At 33.0% G+C, this 18,589-nt stretch overlaps 2 protein-coding genes across 3 annotated transcripts; one reads left to right on the top strand and one right to left on the bottom strand.

Moving 5' to 3' along the window:
* On the top strand, window positions 3,912-13,923 carry LOC109349342. The gene is made up of 13 exons (XM_019590103.1): window positions 3,912-4,623; window positions 5,847-5,946; window positions 6,732-7,071; window positions 7,702-7,814; window positions 8,236-8,364; window positions 8,531-8,624; window positions 8,881-8,991; window positions 9,614-10,236; window positions 10,532-10,785; window positions 12,089-12,239; window positions 12,849-12,943; window positions 13,030-13,111; window positions 13,462-13,923. The coding sequence occupies exons 1-13, from the start codon at window positions 4,139-4,141 to the stop codon at window positions 13,543-13,545; spliced, it is 2,661 nt and encodes an 886-aa protein (XP_019445648.1). The 5' UTR covers window positions 3,912-4,138; the 3' UTR covers window positions 13,546-13,923.
* Window positions 12,022-17,599, bottom strand: LOC109349343 (AB hydrolase superfamily protein YfhM-like). 2 transcript variants are annotated; one of them, XM_019590106.1, is made up of 6 exons: window positions 17,494-17,599; window positions 17,192-17,406; window positions 16,212-16,379; window positions 15,896-16,131; window positions 15,464-15,756; window positions 12,022-12,032 (listed from the first exon to the last, which is right to left on the bottom strand). In XM_019590106.1, the coding sequence occupies exons 1-5, from the start codon at window positions 17,561-17,563 to the stop codon at window positions 15,510-15,512; spliced, it is 936 nt and encodes a 311-aa protein (XP_019445651.1). In that variant the 5' UTR covers window positions 17,564-17,599; the 3' UTR covers window positions 12,022-12,032; window positions 15,464-15,509. The 2 variants fall into 2 exon arrangements, with proteins under 2 accessions (XP_019445651.1, XP_019445649.1); XM_019590104.1 differs by lacking the exon at window positions 12,022-12,032 and having other exon boundaries at window positions 15,316-15,756.

Raw genomic sequence — 18,589 nt, 5'->3', positions numbered from 1 at the left:
TTAAGATTTATCCTAATTTAAACAAAATACCAAATTAGTAACATGTAGCCAAGATAAAATTTAATTCATTATCATATTTGAGATTAATATTAACATGGTCATATGAAACAAAATATTCGATATAAGTGGTCTTTGCTCATTGATTAACATTACCGATTATTATTGGTATCTGACCCATAGTTATTTATAGATAATGCTCGCAATGGATTAGGTATTAATTCATATTTTTGGACTCGGGATTTTGAGACTCACAACTAGACATGTCTCAGTCTAGGTAATGAGTTATCACATGTGGATATTCGACCATATTATCTATTATTTATATAATAAAAAAAACTCCTTCATGACATGTGTCAATCTCTTAAGCCATCATGATATGTGTCAACCTCTCATCAAAACTAAAGTTCCCTCATGACATGTGTCCGTCTCTCAAGCCCTCATGACATGTGATTTATTTAAAAATAAAAGGAATATGATTACCTATACAATATTAAAGTATAATGTTACTATAGCAATATTAAAATAATAATATGAATCATAACATATTGTTTGTAGCTATTTTAGAGTTAAATAATATTTATTTTTATACTAATCTTATTTTAGAATCAAATAATAATGAAATTATAAATTTATTGATGATTTTTTTGATTAATAGGATACTACTAACTATATCATGTTATGTATGTGTAAAAAACAATGTTGAGAAAGTCGAGCAAGATGTTAAACCAGTAGATGACCCATATTAAGTTTATCCGATTTAAATAGTTAAACCGTATGGTTTGCCCGTATGATTTTATATATAATTAATAATTTTTAACAATATGAATGCACTGGTAACATATATGGTTTTAACCATGCGAATGCACGAGCAACATATATATTCTTAATCATAAATGACATGTAATATGTGTTCTTAGTCATGCGGCAAAAAATATCGTTCCGTGCAAATGCACGGGTAACTTGCTAGTTCCTTCCTAAAACTATATATATACATGACAATATAATTATTACATGATATAAATCATAATCATAATATTATATTGTTAATTCACAATTGAAATATTATGTTAATGTAATTGTTATGTTATTAAACAATAATATTAGGTTGTTAATTCTTATTGGTGATGCAATGTTATATTGTTTAAACAATTTTTACTAAATAATTTTTCTATCATAATTTTTAAGTTGTGATTTTGTTTTTATGTTTATTTGAGTAAAATGACTTATGTTTAATAGTTAATTTAATTTTTAGATTTTTTAAGAAATTTGTTCTTCTTGATTGCTTAAGATTATAGGAAACAAACACAAATTTGATAATTTACTCACAATGTAATATTTTATGAAATCATGGGAACCTTGAACGCATCGATAGTAGACCCAATAAATATCAACTCGAGTTCGAATGGATCTAGGTCAAAAAATAAAACAACTAGGCAAATCCGAGTTGTGCATTATCTTGACCGATCTAGATTCTTTACTACATCTTTTATTATCACATTCATAATTCATTTCAATAAATACCTAAAATACAAATTATAATAAAATTTTAAAGATTAATATTATTTTCTTGCACTAAATATAATATATATGTATAATTATATTATAATAATAACAATAATTTTTTTATTATTATAGGATAAGGATAAGATGAGAATGAAGTGGACAATGCTTACTCTTGACCATCATCGTATTAGTTGTGGTTACCAATGCGATAAATAGGTATGTGCCAGTATGTAACAATTTTTTTAAGTTTAAATATATTTTTCTTAATAATTAATATATATAATAATTATTATATATTTTTAAGTTTAAATTATATGAAAGTTAGTGGATAGTGCTTACTTGTGACCATCATCCTACTAGTTGTGGTTACCAGTGCGACAAATGGGATGTGCGAGTATCTAACAATTTTTTTAAGTTTAAGTATATATTTTATAATAATTAATATATATAACAATTATTACATGAGTAATAAAATTTATATACGTGTTAAATTTAATATTATATTTCAATTATTACTAAATTTTATTATAAAATAGTTAATATATAATATGGGAATGAGGTAAATAGTGCTTACTGGTGACCATCATTATATTAGTTGTGATATTAATAGATATGTACAAGTATCTAACAAAATTTTAAGTTTCTATATATATATATATACTAATTATTACAAAACTAGCGTGTTGACATGCACTGTCGTGTATATTAACCCGCTTTCCTATCGTTTGTAATGTATAGTTTGTATTTTATGAATTCAAATATAATTTTTTGCGCTAAATTTACGGTTGAATTTATTCAATTGGTCTAATATTCAATTTTTTAAATACACTTTTAAAATAAGAAGATATTAAGGATAAAATAAGAAAATAATATTATATGATTTTTTGGTAGAAATAAAAAGATATTGAGGGCAAAATAGGAAAACACAAATTACACAATGGGGTAGTTATTGTGTGTTTTCCCTTTATTAATAGTATGGATATATAGATATATACGTGTTAAATTTAATATTAAATTTCAATTATTACTAAATTTCATTATAATATAACAATAAAATAGATAATATAAAATAAAAAATATAACATGAATAAATTTATAAATACATAAATATTGTGGTTGGGTATCGTATAGTCCTCACCTATAAACTACTTTTGTAGGTATTCCAAAAGAATTTTTGACATATGTTGTAGATAAAGATATTCAAAACATTTAACACATGAATGATAATAAAAAATGAGCCTTACTTATCCGAACCAACTCATATTTAATAGGAAAAACCCAAAGTGACAGGATTCGGGTTTTACTCGAGTTCAAGTTTCCGATTCAGGCTCAAGTTTGGTATAATTTAGTGTTGCTAAAACCATATCGGTTATCAAACTGGTTAGGGTACTAACATAGTGGTACAATGATTCAACCGATTGTTCAGTAATTAAATCACATGTCGGCTAAACCGGACATATGTGCTTTTATATATATATATAAACCTATAACAAAAAGAAATTCAAATAGGTATAACTCAAATTTATAATTCTTAATCATAATCTACTCAAAATAAACAAACAACAAGTCTTTAAGAAATTTAAAGTTTAAATTATGAAATATATATCAATTCAAAAATATAACTTCACAGCCGCAAAATACAAATAAATGACACAAGTTTACAACTTACTATACAAAACAAATAAATTTGGAGTTTTAACATTAACACAAAGGAGTCAAAGTTGTCTCATATCGAGATTATATTTTTGCATCAAATCCTGTCTTCAGACAAAATGTATAATCTAAGTATATCTTGGAAGCATGTGTCTTGAAGTGATGAAGAAGAGTTGGAAAGATGGGCCACCTTGTAATGAATTTTTAATTTTTTAACTATTTAAAAAAAATGTGTATAAACCACTCGATTCACCAGTTTTTTGACCGGTTTTAATACTTGACTGACCGGTACAATACAATTTTTACATCATTGATATAATTAATACTCTAGCCTAAACCCAATTAATATACGTAAAATTATTAAATACATACATAAAACTTTTTTTTATATATATATATATATATATATAAATAAATACATGTTTCATGCGAGTTCACATTAGGTTTGAGTTACCCGATCAGTTCAGGGATAAAAGTTTAGTTTTCATCCCACTTAATTCGAGTTCAGGTTTTAGATTTTAGATTCGAGTTTGTGTAAGCACAAATCTAATTCCGACCCGCCGCATTGTCATTCATAATTTAAAATTAATAATAGAATTTGTCTCCTCTTCATTTTATTTTCTCTTTTTTTCATTTTTTCCTCCTATTTTCTATTAGCATCCAAACAAAGCTGAGAAATCACAAAATGACTAAACTAACCTCCTTTCATACATAGTTGATCCAAACAGAGGCAGACCGAGTTACCCCGTGATTCAAAAATTGCACTGAATTTGATAAAAAAATAAGATAATAAAAATCTCAATTCGTTTCTCACTCTCCTCCTTACCTGAACAAAATCCTCACCTTTTCTTTTTCCCCTTCAATTCCCCAACCCAATTCAACCCACTCATACAATTTTCCCAAAAAGCCCCCACCCTCTTCTCATAATAGCCGCCACCAACCACCGATCTCCGATCTCATCGAGAAATATTGAAAGAAGAAAATGATTGTTCGCACCTATGGCCGCCGCAACAGACCAAATTCCAAAACCTGTTCGGCTTCTTTAAACGACGACGTTTCTGATGACCCCTTCGGTTTCAGTTCTCAAGAAGAAGAACTATACAAACACGACACCACCACCAATAACAACAACAACCGTTTCAGCAGCTTCGCATTCTCCTCTCAGGAATCATCCTCCCACTGGTCTCTCTTCGATTCAGAGCCGAATTCGGTTGACGATTTCGGCGGCGGAAGGGAACCGAAGAAGATAAAGAAGGCGGCGGCGAACGGAGGGTTTTCAGTTCCGGCGACGTCGACGCTGATGGAAGCGCAGGAGTTTGGAGAGATGATGGAACATGTGGATGAAGTCAATTTTGCCCTTGATGGGCTCCGAAAGGGACAACCTGTACGGATCAGAAGAGCGAGTTTGGTGTCACTGTTGGGGATATGTGGCACCACGCGGCAGAGAAGGCTTCTAAGAACTCATGGGTATGTGCAATTTTGAATCTCTAATGTGTCCTTTGAAGATATTGGTTTTGAATTACTGGTGTTTTGTTTGTTGGGATGTAAGTTTAACAAGTGGTAGGTATAGATATAGATTGGAGATGATACCATAGCATAATTCACTATATTTAACTATCTTCGACCAATCTTACGGGGATGTAAACATAGGATGAAGTACTTTGTATGTGATAGAAAAGTGTCATTTAAGGGGAAGTTTACGACACAACTATAAGACCTAAAATGTCACATGTATATGAGGCCGAATGTTGGACGGTAAAATGTCAACAAAATAATAAACTCTATGTAACAAAGATAAGAATTTGTGTTGGATGAGTAGATACACTAGACAAGATAAGATTAAAACTGAATGCATTAAGGAGAAAGTTGGATTAGCTCATATGGTACAATCGAGTCTTTCATGGTCTGGATATGTGTGGAGAAGACCGTTAGAAGCCATATTAAGGAGAGTAGATTAAATGGAGGTTAGTCTAATTTACAGAGGAAGAGAGGCAAAAAAGCTATAGGTGTAATGATTAGAAAAGATCTAGGGATCAATGCTTTGTCAATGAATATGATTTATGATAGAACATTATGATATCGTTCAATCCATGTACTCGATTTCACCTCTAATGGGTTTAATGCTTGGCTATTGTTGTTGTGAATTCGAATATTTCTTAGTGCTGCGTGAGAAGAAGAACAATAAGGGTTTAGTGTTTTGATCTGTTTACAGTTTAGTATGACTATTATCATTTAGGTTGATCTCTTTGCTACTTTCCAAATAGAAAGTGGCTTGAATGGGAGCATAGACACTTTAAGTATTAAAGGGTTTTGTTTGTCTTATTTTCTCACGGACTGGAACTGTTTGGTACTTATGTAGTGTTTTCTCACGGACTGGAACTGTTGACATTAAATAGGCCCCTCAATTGATAAACTGTAGGTTTCTTATTAACACTTGTTGCCATTTGATACAACGAGAATATTGTTATTATTTCTCTATAAGCATTCATGATTAAAAGGACTGGTTATGTTGCTTTTATCATTTACACGAATATTATTGTCCGCGAATGGTGCAGGGTAATATTTCCTATATATCTTCATTTTAAATTGGGAAATTTTAACCGAGTATATGGATGCAGGTCTCTCTCTCTCATGGAGAAAATATGGCAGTATGAATGTTTACCTGACTCCTTGATTTTTATATTTTCTAGGATGGCAAAGACAATAATTGATGCTATTTTGGGCCTCAGTCTTGACGATTCTGCTAGCAATCTTGCTGCTGTAACTCTTCTTTATATTTTGACCAGTGATGTAAGTCTTCTATTATGTGTGAAATTGCATGTGTAGTTAATTATGAAAGAAGCTTTGGGTAATAAACTCAATCATTAAAGGGCTGAGTAATTTATATTCCATTTGTAGAACTTTTTACATGCTGCCAGAGGTAGCAAGCCAACATTATCTTTTAAAATTGATAAAATGCTATACTTCTAATTGATAATTAGTTTTGTAGCATTTCTCTGCCGGCTTTCTCTCTACTACCTTGTCTATATGTTTCAGCATGTAAGCTTTGCTAAGTATTTAGTTTTCGATTCAGCTCTGAGTTGGAAGAAAAAGAAGAAATCTAGGAGTGGCTTCCACTTGCAACATTGTATTTGTAAATACTCTTCTTGCCACTATTTGAACAATCAAAGGGGTTCATTAAAACCAATTTTGGTTCAGTCATACCCTTACTTTGGTTCTTGGCTGTCGAGCTTTCAGGTGCTTTGTTCACCGTCAGTGAAGAATCTCAACTTAGACATTCACAGTGAGAAATGATTTCTTCAATAATTTTCATCTGCTTGTTCTATCATAACTTGCATGCTTGTCCCAAGTGACTATTAAGGAAATCCAGTGGGAACTCATTATAGACTGGAAATATATTGGATGACTGTGATAAATTTATTTGGGGCTTCACTTCCGATATTTTATGGATAACATTGATTATTCAATGGAAAATACTTCCATTGCGGTACTTAGTCTGGACTCTAAATTTTCTCAATGGAAAATTTTCTCTATTTGCATGTATTTACTATTTAGTGGATACGCTTTTATTTCAGGGTCAAGATGATCACCTTCTCGAATCATCTGGTTGTGTTCGATTTCTAATCAAGTTGTTGAGACCAATTATCTCCCCAGCTATTGAAGGCAAAGTACCAAAATTTGGCTCTAAACTCCTATCGTTGCGTCAGAATGATGACATGCAAAAAAATAAAACAGGAAGATTAGACTCCAGTTCTATTGCAGTTTATTCTAGAGTTCAAGAAATTCTAGTAAATTGTAAAGAACTAAAGACAGCATGTCAAATTGACAATGTGGCGGAGAGGCCAGAGTTATGCCCAAAATGGTTAGCATTGCTGACTATGGAGAAGGCTTGTTTATCTGCCATTTCTCTTGATGGTACTACAAAGAATATCAACATCCACATTTTCTATTATTGGCTTAAGATGTTCTTTACCCTCTTATATATCCAATTCTTTAAAATATTAAATTTGATTTTCTTGTGCAAAAATAACATTAGAAATTATATTTAGGTGTAATGGTAATTACTGCTTAGAACTCATTGGTGAAGATTTTATGTAATCAGTCCTTTAGTTGCTAATTTTATTTCTTCTCAGTTTCTAAAGGTGCCATGTTGGTATTGAAATACAAATAAAATTAGTGTGTTATCACTTCTCACTACAATAATAGTTAATTTGATGGAGTCTGTCTTATTTATGTACAAATTTCTAGGGTTTAATATATCCGAGTTTTAATCCAGTTGTCATGCTTATGTGTATTTCCATCCCAAATTTATCAAGAGTTCACATTTTCACCTGTTAATTATGATTCTTTTGTTACAATCTTTCTCCAATATATAGCTTTATGATGCTTGTAGTTGATCAGGAACTTCTATAGATTTTGTTGTCATTCGTGATCCTTTGGAGTCTATATTTTCTTTTATAATTAAACTTATTTCTCTGTATTGACACCTCTGTTGACTGCTCTTTTAAATATTTTGGATTGTCTGGGGTGACTGCTTGTGTCCAGATACCTCTGGTTCCGTACGGAAGGCTCGTGGAAAATTTAAGGAAATTTTAAGAGAGTATGGAGGACTTGATGCGGTCTTTGAAGTTACCATGAATTGTCATTCAGATTTGGAGGTGTGAGCCTGAGTTCAATATGTATGCTTTGCTATATTTGTAGTAGGCATAACTTTAGAAAAGAAAGATTTGAAAGAAACGGTCTAAAATAAGGACAGCATTTTCTGATTGATATATCTTGCTCTAAGATGAGATATTGTATTTTGGCTATGCGTCACTAATTCATTGTATTTGCTTCCCTAAATTTAAAATAATGGTAGATCTGTTTTTACATATGCCCCCCATGAATTAATACCTCTAGATTTGCCTTTGTCAGATAAAATTAAGTTACAGGCATGGATATTTTGTTTCCATGTTATGGTTTTGACTTTAGCATACTGAATAACATGTTTGCTCTTGTTTATTTTGGCTACCATATGCTATTGTAGATGTATTTTTTTTAAGTAACAAGTATCTTAAAACGGTTTTATTTGTCTTCCAGAATTTGATGGAGGATAATTCTCCGTCTACCAGAGATGTGAGAAATGCTGAGCGCCTGAAGAGCCTTACCCTGCTTCTCAAATGCCTGAAGATAATGGAAAATGCTACTTTCCTTAGCCATGACAATCAGGTGTACATTTTTTCTTTGTATGTTAACTTATACGTTTGTTTCATGTTGAATGTTGCTCATGCAGCTCTCTACCAGTGTTGCATAATGCTTACTGCAAGTTTTTCCGTATTCTTAGCTTGTTGGTCTTGTTAATTTCTCGATATTAATATTTATTTTCTCATTATAGACTCATTTGCTTGGACTGAAAGGGAAACCGTGTCCTAAGGCAACCCCATTTTCTTTTACAGAGCTGATCATAACTGTCACGAAGATCCTCTCAGGTAAATATCACACTAGGGGTAACTTCCTGCTACTGCTTCTTTTTATTATATTGATTATGACACATGTTATTGTACTTTTGATCATAACTGACACAAAGATCCTCTGAGGTAAATATTACACCAGGGGTGACTTCCCACTACTGCTGCTTTTTATAGTGATTATATTATATGTTATTGTACTTTTATTAGTTTCATTTTTACGATTGTTAGCTTTTCTTCCCTCTCTCATACATGCCAATAATCTTCTGACCTGTAGATCTATATTTACGTCGGAGTGCCTCTGCTGCATCCAATGATGACGAGGCTTATGATCCGTTCTCCATTGTCAGTCAAGATTCTGAAGTGGATCTGCTCAAAGAGCATAAAGGTACTAATTGTTGTTATCTGGCGGTGAATCTCTCCTTTTTTTCTGGTTATACTTGTAGATGCTGGAGTTCTACAACGAAATTTGCCAAATCATTGTATAAATTTTACACTTCGCAAGAGTTACTGCTTGAATCTTTTAGGAGGGTATAACTATTATCTCTTTTTTTGCTTATGAAAATAGTGGAGAGTGAAAAAGATTATTCACCAAAGTGTACTTTACCCTGAAAGATGTCGTATGCAAACCCTTGCTTAGATGTTGTATCTATTATTGGAGAAACATATTGTTTTCATCCGAAAGAGAAGTAAATGTTGCCATTAGGGCTATCACAGAATTTCCAGCTTGCTTGATTGAAGTTGATGGTTACATCCATTTGTAGTAATATATTTAAGCCAGCCATTGTCCCATGGTACGGAAATTGTTGTATATACAGTCTATAGTATTTCACTTATAGTTTGGGTGTTTTCTCATGAAAGAGTTATAAGAAAACATGTTTATTGAAAGTGTTGTCATGTGCAAAAAGATAAAATTGGTGGTGCAATTCATTTACTTTTTTGTGTGCTTACTAATGTTGAAATAGGTTCATATTTAGATTTTCTGAATGTTCTTTCATATGTATTTGCAGACGATGAGATTTTATACTTCAGTTCAACTAGAAAGTACCATGGGGTGGAGAGGGCCTCGTCTGTTAAGAGTTCTAAATCTAATGCTTCTCAGAATAGCCGAGTGTTGACACGTAGTTGGTTGGAAAGTTCGCTATCCCTATCTGAAACTCCCAGCACTTCAACTACTGATACTTATTCACTAAAGATGAGGGCCAGTTCTTCCACATCTGGGTCTTGTAGTGGTGCATCGAAGAGTTCATACTGTAAATCATCCATGATCCATAATAGTTCGAACAAGAATGTCCACTTTACTGAACATACCCCAGTTGTAATCCTGGATGATATCGAGGATCCATATGCATTTGATGAGTATGATGTCGTACCCTCTAAGTGGGACATACTATCAGGGAAACAAAAAAAGCCTCGTTCTAGAAAATATGAGGCAGCAAACAGAGGATATGAAGATGGATCTTGTTTTAAAAAAGATGAGGTAGCAACCAGAGAATATGAAGATGGATGTCAATCTCAGGCAAATGGAAGCCAGCAAGAATATAATGATGGGGACATCAATTGTTCCAGTTCTAACGTTCGTAACGAAGAAGATTCTAGCCTTCTAAGTGATTGTCTTCTTTCTTCTGTTAAGGTATTTTCCCTGGATTTATTCTTCTTTCTATATGTTGGTTGTATCCAATTCTTCTCAGTGTTTAGATTTTGTGTTTAGTTGCAACCCTGACCTTCCTTGGTCACTGTTATACAGCTTAGTAATGCTTTAGACATATATCAGCTTGAGTAGCTTCTTGTTTTGTTCATAAATGCACGACAGGCCTATCTACAGAAGTAGGATATATGCATCGTCCCTTGCTGTCTCTTTTTCATACAAATTCTTAAATGGTTTTTCTCATGCTATTTATGCACTAACTAATGTTGCCTTATTGTAGGTGCTGATGAATTTGACCAACGACAACCCTGTTGGCTGTCAGCAAATTGCTGCCTATGGAGGACTCGAGACAATGTCTTTGTTAATTGCTGGTCATTTCACTTCTTTCAGCTCTTCATTGTCCATTGCTGAGATTAAAGAAAATACTTCGGTAACTGCTCAGTATGATAGGCATCTCACTGATCACGAGCTAGATTTTCTTGTTGCTATTCTGGGCCTGCTTGTAAATCTGGTAGAGAAGGATGGTCATAACAGGTAATTTGAGCAATGAGATTTATGTTTTTGCCTTGAGTGTTTTCCTCCTCTTTTGAGTGTATTTTGACAACTCACCTATAAAAAAGTTGATTTAGTATGTCCTTGGTAGGTGCAAAATTTAAATTATAAGCTGAATCTGTTTATTTTGAGTATTTGCTGAAAAACAATTTAAAAAAAAAATTGTTTGGATTCTGTAAAAAGAATCACCTTCAATAAATTATGAAAAAATGTATTAAAAAGGGTGGCTCGGTGTATGAGGCTTCCACCTAGTAGGGTCCGGGGAGGGAAGATGAACGCAACCTTACCCTCACAAGTGAAGAGGCTATTTCTAGGACTTGAACCCATAACCTTCAAGTAGCAAGACAAGCAACATTACCATAATGCTCAGGGTCACCCTTGTACAAGAAAAGGGTATTATTTGTTTAAATTAATATTGTTACTTTGGCATAGCAATAAAAAAGTGTATTTCAAGGCTTCCACCTACTGGGGTTTGGGGAGGGTAGATGAACGCAGTCTCACTCTCGCAAGCGAAGAGGCTATTTCCAGGACTTGAGCCCATGACCTTCAAGTCATAAGGCAAGCAAGAAGCAACCTTATCATTGTGCTGAGGATCACCAGCTTACGAAAGAAGGGTATTATTTGTTTAAATTAAATTTTTTACTTCGGCATAGCAATAAAAAAGAGGGGTACAGTGGGAAGATAGATTTGGCCAGAAAAAATAAGCTGGAAAAATCTATCTGCTCAAGTTTTTAGATGCACCAAATACACTTTTTTGTGATAAAGTTTCTATCAAATTTCAGCTAGATTACCAAACATACTTTTTAGATGCCGACATTGGCTGTACCAAACACACAGTTAGTTGCCTACATGGCTGTACCTCAATTCTTTGTACTACCATTCTCTGGAAATTTTCTAATGAAGTGTCTATTCAGATGTATCTGGATCGTATTTCTGAATTGTATTGTTATGATGCTATGTTGTTAAATTATACAGTAATGTGGGGATTGTATGTGTTTCATCACAGTATACAACTATCGTACGGACATGCCTAACAAACAGTTTAGTAAATTAAAAAATAGTTACTGACTTCTTTATCGATTTGATTTATTTTATGCTTGTGTCAAGAACAAATAGAATAACTTCCCACAAATTTTAACTGTACTTTTTCAGATAATATTAGTTGAAAACATGCTAAGGAGGAACCAAACACCAAAGAAAGTTTTGGCAGTACAATATACAATTCACATCTGATTATCATCATATTTGTCATACTGCTTAAAACTTTGTTACTGGTTTTTGGCAGATCACGGCTTGCAGCGGCTAGTGTTTTGCTACCTTCCTCAGAAGGCTTGGACCAGGAGGTTCGGAGGGATGTTATTCAATTATTATGTTCTATTTTCTTGGCTAACCGGGGTGGAAGTGAGTCAGCTGGGGAAGCTGAACAATTGCAATTGGTTGGTAGCATATTTCAACTTTTCCATAGAATTCTTGTCTAGTGCTTCTTATTAAGTTTAAACATTTTCTACATTCTACCTTATCTATTGATGTGCTCCTTGGAAGTATGGAGTTGTAGAATTACTATATTGGACTGAGAAATTACTGATATTTTATGAAGCATGAGCGACCCAATACACGAGGCTCCCACCTAGTGGGATCTGGGTAGATTTACGCAGTCTTACCCCCACAAGTGGAGAGAATGTTTCCAAAGTGGAATACTTGTAATTAATCTTCCCAACTCGATTGTTAGCAAGGCATCAGAGAAATTGAAAGTTGGAATCTTGCTTTACTTGATAGAACTCTGACATGGATAATGCTGTTAGATGCTTATAGAAAACAGCTGGGATGGGCTTGAAAGTTACAATATATTGAACTGTAGTTGTGCTTTATTTTTTAAGGGAGTTGTGCCTCATTTGTTGTGCAGCCATTGTGTTTGTTTAGTTATCATCAATACTAGAAACAAATAAAACATGGAATGACAGTGACTCTAGACTTTTAAGTATGGTATTCATATACGAAAAGTTGACTGTGAGGGACGTACTCTTGATATTTCCATCATGCAACAGGATGAGGCAGCTCTTCTACAAGGTGAACAAGAAGCTGAGAAAATGATTGTGGAAGCTTATTCTGCTCTGCTTCTAGCATTTCTTTCCACCGAAAGGTTTATTTCTTATCAATCTTTAGTCTATTTGTTTAAATTTGTTTCATGAATATATGAATGCCTCTAATTTAGTTTTTGGTCTGCAGCAAGAGCATCCGTGAAGCAATTGCTGACAATCTTCCAGATCACAACTTATCTACTCTTGTTCCTGTGTTGGACAGATTTGTGGTATGTGGTTGCTTATAATTGTTAGCACGGTGGAGATAAAATTGTGGAACTAGCTGGAAATATTTTTGAAGATTATATTTGTTTTTTGGGAAGGGTATTTCAAGATCAAATTTAGTTTAGCTTCTGATTGTTAATGTGAGTGGAACAAACGATCATATAATATTGGATGGTGTAGTTTGAACTTCCATGCTGCTCCTAAAAAATCTTTGAAAAGTTTATTTTCTAAAAGAGTTGCTAGACATATATCATTACAGGTCATATCTTAGATTTGTTTTGCTTAATCATGTTTGATCAAGATGCCTAGGTCCATTGATTGGATTTTTAACTTGTAATTGTGTTTTTGTCTGCAGGAATTTCATCTTTCTTTGAACATGATTTCACCAGAGACTCATAAAGCTGTTACCGAGGTCATAGAATCATGCAGAATTGGATGAAAGCTCAGCAAATGGAAAACTCAGCCACAGCTTAATTTAGTCGTGAGCTGCAGCTCACTTCATTACTCCTAGTCGAAATGGTTTAACTTTCAATTCTGTTCACAGTGCTTATACCTTTCCCTATTTTTACATCACCACGCTGGTGGTGCTGAGATGCTTGTATACAAAATCAATGGGATGCGTTCCTAGCATAGTTTGTGTGTAATCAATAGTAGCTATTTTTTAATTTTTGTTCATTCATTTTCTTGTATCAGAAGCTTATATATTTTTATTAGAAGTGTTCACATCCTTTGTTTCTCCTTGTTTTCAGCAACTAGATATAAGCTCAAGCTGCATTTTGTTATTATTTATTCTCATTCAGAAGCAAGATTTGTGTAATCGACAAGGTGCACTTATTATGTTTCTGTAGTGGTATTCACGGTCATGTAATATGTTGAGTAAAGCGTAATTACCATGGTTATTCTTAACAGAATAATATTCTTCTATTGTTCATTATTACATTCTTATTTTAGGAATTCTGTTCTTGAATAAGAACTAGGAGAGAGAAATAAGAACAATGAGAATGAAAAATGTAGATGTTTGGTTAAGAATGGGGTAGGTTGTAACACCCAGATAAAAATAAAAATGATGTTTGTCAATGTGTGGAAAAATTGATGTTATTTTTGTTTCATGAAGAGTTATAATAAATTATAAATTATAAAAGAGAATAAAATATCTACTCGTACCATGAGATAACTTATTTCCTCCAGCCAAATATGACATGTGTACTATTTTATTTAGTTTTAGAAACACTTTTATATAAACTAATTAAATAAGACACATGTCATAATTTTAATAGTTATAAGAAGATAACTTATCTCCCCGTACCAGAAGATATTTTATTCTCATTATAAAATAATATGTAGGATTCAAATAAGAATAAAGATATTGTTTCTCTGAGAGATTTCATATACTAGAATCTAGTATCTCAATATGACATTGCTTATTTGCTTGTGATATATTTATTTCAAGAGAAAGGATCGAGAAGTTACTCGGATTTTATTGTCTATCATAGATTTATTTTAAGTTTCTAACTTATTTCATAAAAGATAGTGTTACAAAATTATCGAAAACCTATGTTAGAAAATCTAAATCCAAGATACTCTTGTCTTATCTCTGTAACGTTGGCTGATGTATTTTAAGAGAAGGGATCAAGAAGCTACTTCCAGAGTTAGTGTTGATCTCATCCACTCATTTTAGTTAAATCTAAGGGTTTGTATGTCACTTTGTTTGGATTTTGTTTTCTACTTTCAAAGATTTATATAAGACCACAGTGCGAAATTTTTTTCATTTTCAAATGTACAAATTAAAGTTGTTTTTGGTCTCTAGATTTATGGATTTTGCCTTGACTTAGTTGTTTTTTTAAATATTTAGTCCATCCATTTTGGGTCACTTCTTAACATTAGATGATAGAATAAATACTTAAAAAAACCATTCCCTACCTCAAATTTCAACTAGAAACCAACAAAAAGGTGGGTGTTCTCACCCAGTCAAAGATCACTTATTCTTAAAGGTATTACATTTCAGGTCTCAAACCAATCAAAATTTTCTTTTTTATTAGTTTTTGTTTTTAAAAAATTATTGTATTTATGTCACAATATATAATTGGATTGAGACACTCTTAGAGATAGGTTTTCTCACCCACCATCACCCCCACCTTAACAACTCACCCAACATTGCTAGGCACCATGAAGAAAGGGAGGGAAAGAGTGAAGAAGAAGAAAGAAAGAATAGAGTCACAAGAAAAGGAATAAATAAAACATTGTTGAATGTCCAGCTAGGTTCAAATCGTTTTACATCATAGATTATCTCCTGGTACGAGGAGATACTTTATTCTCTTATTTATATGGTAATTAAGCTTAACTCCTAGACTGAACACTCCACATAAACCATTGATGAGTAAATTTCGACTTGAAAGTTCAAAATCAAGTGTGCTTGGCAAGGAAGGCAAGGATAAGCTGATTCACTTGTGCAGGAAATTGTTCTTGAACAAAATGGGATCCCTCAGGGATAAATGTAATCTCCAGATTAGTAGCAAACTGTTTCGCCATTTCACCCTTTGTTAAATCCTCAAACCCTGGAAACTTGATAACATAATCCTTGCCACCCATTATAAGAAGTGATGGAACTTTGAGTACAGGATCTGGTAAGTCAAAATTTTCACCCAATGACCTACAAATACCAACAGATCTACCATTAACAAGAATTCACCTATATATTAGAAAAATCTGAGAGGCTAAGGGAGAAGGGATTACGCTTTATAGTAAGACATCATTTCACTAAAATAGACAATAAAGAAAAATGACAGCACCTATATGGAATCTGCAATGCAGTTTGGAATCCAGATTTCTCATACAAGGCTCCATATTCAGCAAGATCTTCCTCGGTTAGCCAAGAGGGGAGAGGGGTAGATGGTTCCACCAAATCCATGATCTCCTGGTTTTCATTAGCTATTGGTAACTCGCTACCGGAGAAGAGGATGTATACCCTTTTCACAACAGTCTTCGCATCAAAACGTCCAAAATCGGCTTCTGCCCTCCCAGGTATCTGATATAGACACATACAAAATCATGATTATGTTACTAGACATTATGGTTGAGATTAGAATCAAAGAATTTTAAGCTTACCCTCCATCTCAATATGTAGAAGCCGTCAGGATAGTATTTGTCATACTTAGAGAGGCTAGGTGGAACATATGGAACTCCCAGAGTAACAACTCCCAAGACCCTTTCAGGGTGCATAATGGAAAACAGATGCGCCGGAAGAGCTCCAAAATCTTTTCCAACAAGAAAAACCTAGCGTGCAATCAGGACAGGAATAAATTAAGCATCAAATAAGCATATCTTTATATGCGCTCAATCAATCCTTCTATGACACTGACATTGCAATATGCAACACAATGAGCATGAGGAGAAGATCAATCACACTTGAAACAATGAATCATGTATTTCACTTAAAGAGGCAAACATAACTACATTCTACATGACTTTGCTTCCACACATACTCATCATTGAATTAAAGATATCTGTGGAAAAATTAAGCAAAATTATATTTTGAGTTCACAATGGTAATATACTAATATGTGGTTGATACCATTGATCATGGACCGTACAATAATTTCTCCTTAAACTTACAACAAAAAATATACAATACGGCAATGCAGAGTCCACAGTGTAGAAGGAGAAATTATTACGTAGTCATCACCAATAGTCCAATACTATCATATTTACCATTGATTTGGAATAAACTCATACAATTTTAAAATTATTAAATAAATGATGAGGGTTTGTTCGTGAACTATGTAATAATTTCTGACATTCACAATTTGATTTGGTTGGGTTGTAATTTAAATCTTGACGGAACATGTGATGAAGTAAAGGACACAAAGTAGAACCTTGGAAAGAGAGTGCATCATGAATTGCAAGGATGATATAGGAATTGTGCATAAAATATAAAGATTTATACATTATACACCATTACTGTATTATCCATAATTCAGAATTTCAGACACAAAACATAAATGGTAAATATGTGATTCAGTAACATGTATAAATATTACACTTAGTTTAAATGTTGGAGAAATATGTGATGATGAAGTAAAGGACACCTTAGAAAGAGAGAGCGCATCAAGAATTCCAAGAAGGTCAGTGAGAAGATCAGAGAAGTTAGCCTTATCAGGCTGAGGTGGCGAGTCAGAAAGACCATATCCTCTATAATCTGGTGCAATCGCTCTGAATCCAGCTTCAGCAAGAGCTATCATCTGGTAACGCCATGAGTACCATATCTCTGGAAACCCGTGCAGAAACACCACCACGTTCGGACCTGAAAAACCGATCGGAAACAACCGTGAGATTTTGATTGATAGAATAAAATGAAATGAATTTGCATGCGGTGGATTCTCTTACTCACCGGTTCCGATATCAGCTATGTGGAGGTTGAGAGAATCAACTTTGACGAACTTGTGTTGGATTTGATCCATTGATTCAGTTGTTGGAGTGAGACACTGTGTCTTCTCTCTTTCAATGTTAAATACACAACAGTCAGAATAAGTATCTTCACCATTAACAGAAACAAGTTATTTTATTTCATATTTTTCAATAATAAAAATGTGATTTTATAATAAATAAAAATATAAAAGTATTATTTCATATTGTGTTTTGTGTATTATTATGTGGTACTTATCTATTGACCTTTCTTCCTTTGTGTAGCTGTTGTAATTACCAAGTTGCTTCTTGTTTGATTGTAGTAACAAATTAATATAAGAAAGAAATTAAATTTTTTCTTTGTGTTGCTATTGTAATTATTAAATTGCATCTTGTTTGATTGTAGTAACAAATTAATATAAGAAAGAAATTAAATTTTTTTGTGTGTTGCTGTTGTAATTACCAAGTTGCATCTTGTTTGATTGTAGTAACAAATTAATATAATAAAGAAATTAAGTTTTTTTTGTATTACCTTGTTAAGGAACTAATCATTTGTTTCCTCTAGGTATTCTCGCATTGGAGTCAATCCTGTCCGAGCTGGGAACATCCACAGGTACGTGAGACTAACTCTCCCAGCGAATATTTTTTTCATCCACAAGACTCGAACCCGAGACCTTGCTTAAGGGGAATCAAATATGTACCACTTGAACCAACGTCCGTTGGTTAGACAAGAATGATGTTTGTCAACGTGAGAAAAATTGATGTTCTTTTTTATTTCATGAGGAATTATAATAAATTATAAAACAATGTGCAAGATCCAAATAAGAATGAAGATGTTATTTACTCTAAAAGTTGTCATATACTCATATCTCAATATGACATTGCCTATGAAATATATTTTTCAAGAGAAAGGATCAATAAGTTACTTATTGTGTATGGCAGATTTGTTTTAAGTTTCTAACTTATTTCATAAAAGAGGGTGTTACAAAATTATAGAAAACTTATGTTAGACAATCTAAATCCAAGATACTCTTGTCTTATCTCCTTGACGTTGTCTGATTTATTTTAAGAGAAGGGATCAA

This window comes from Lupinus angustifolius, chromosome LG06 (assembly GCF_001865875.1).
Source record: "Lupinus angustifolius cultivar Tanjil chromosome LG06, LupAngTanjil_v1.0, whole genome shotgun sequence".
NCBI classification, from domain to species: Eukaryota; Viridiplantae; Streptophyta; class Magnoliopsida; order Fabales; family Fabaceae; genus Lupinus; species Lupinus angustifolius.
The sequence above is the reverse complement of the archived record's forward strand: the minus strand, read 5'-3'. Positions and strand labels throughout refer to the sequence as shown.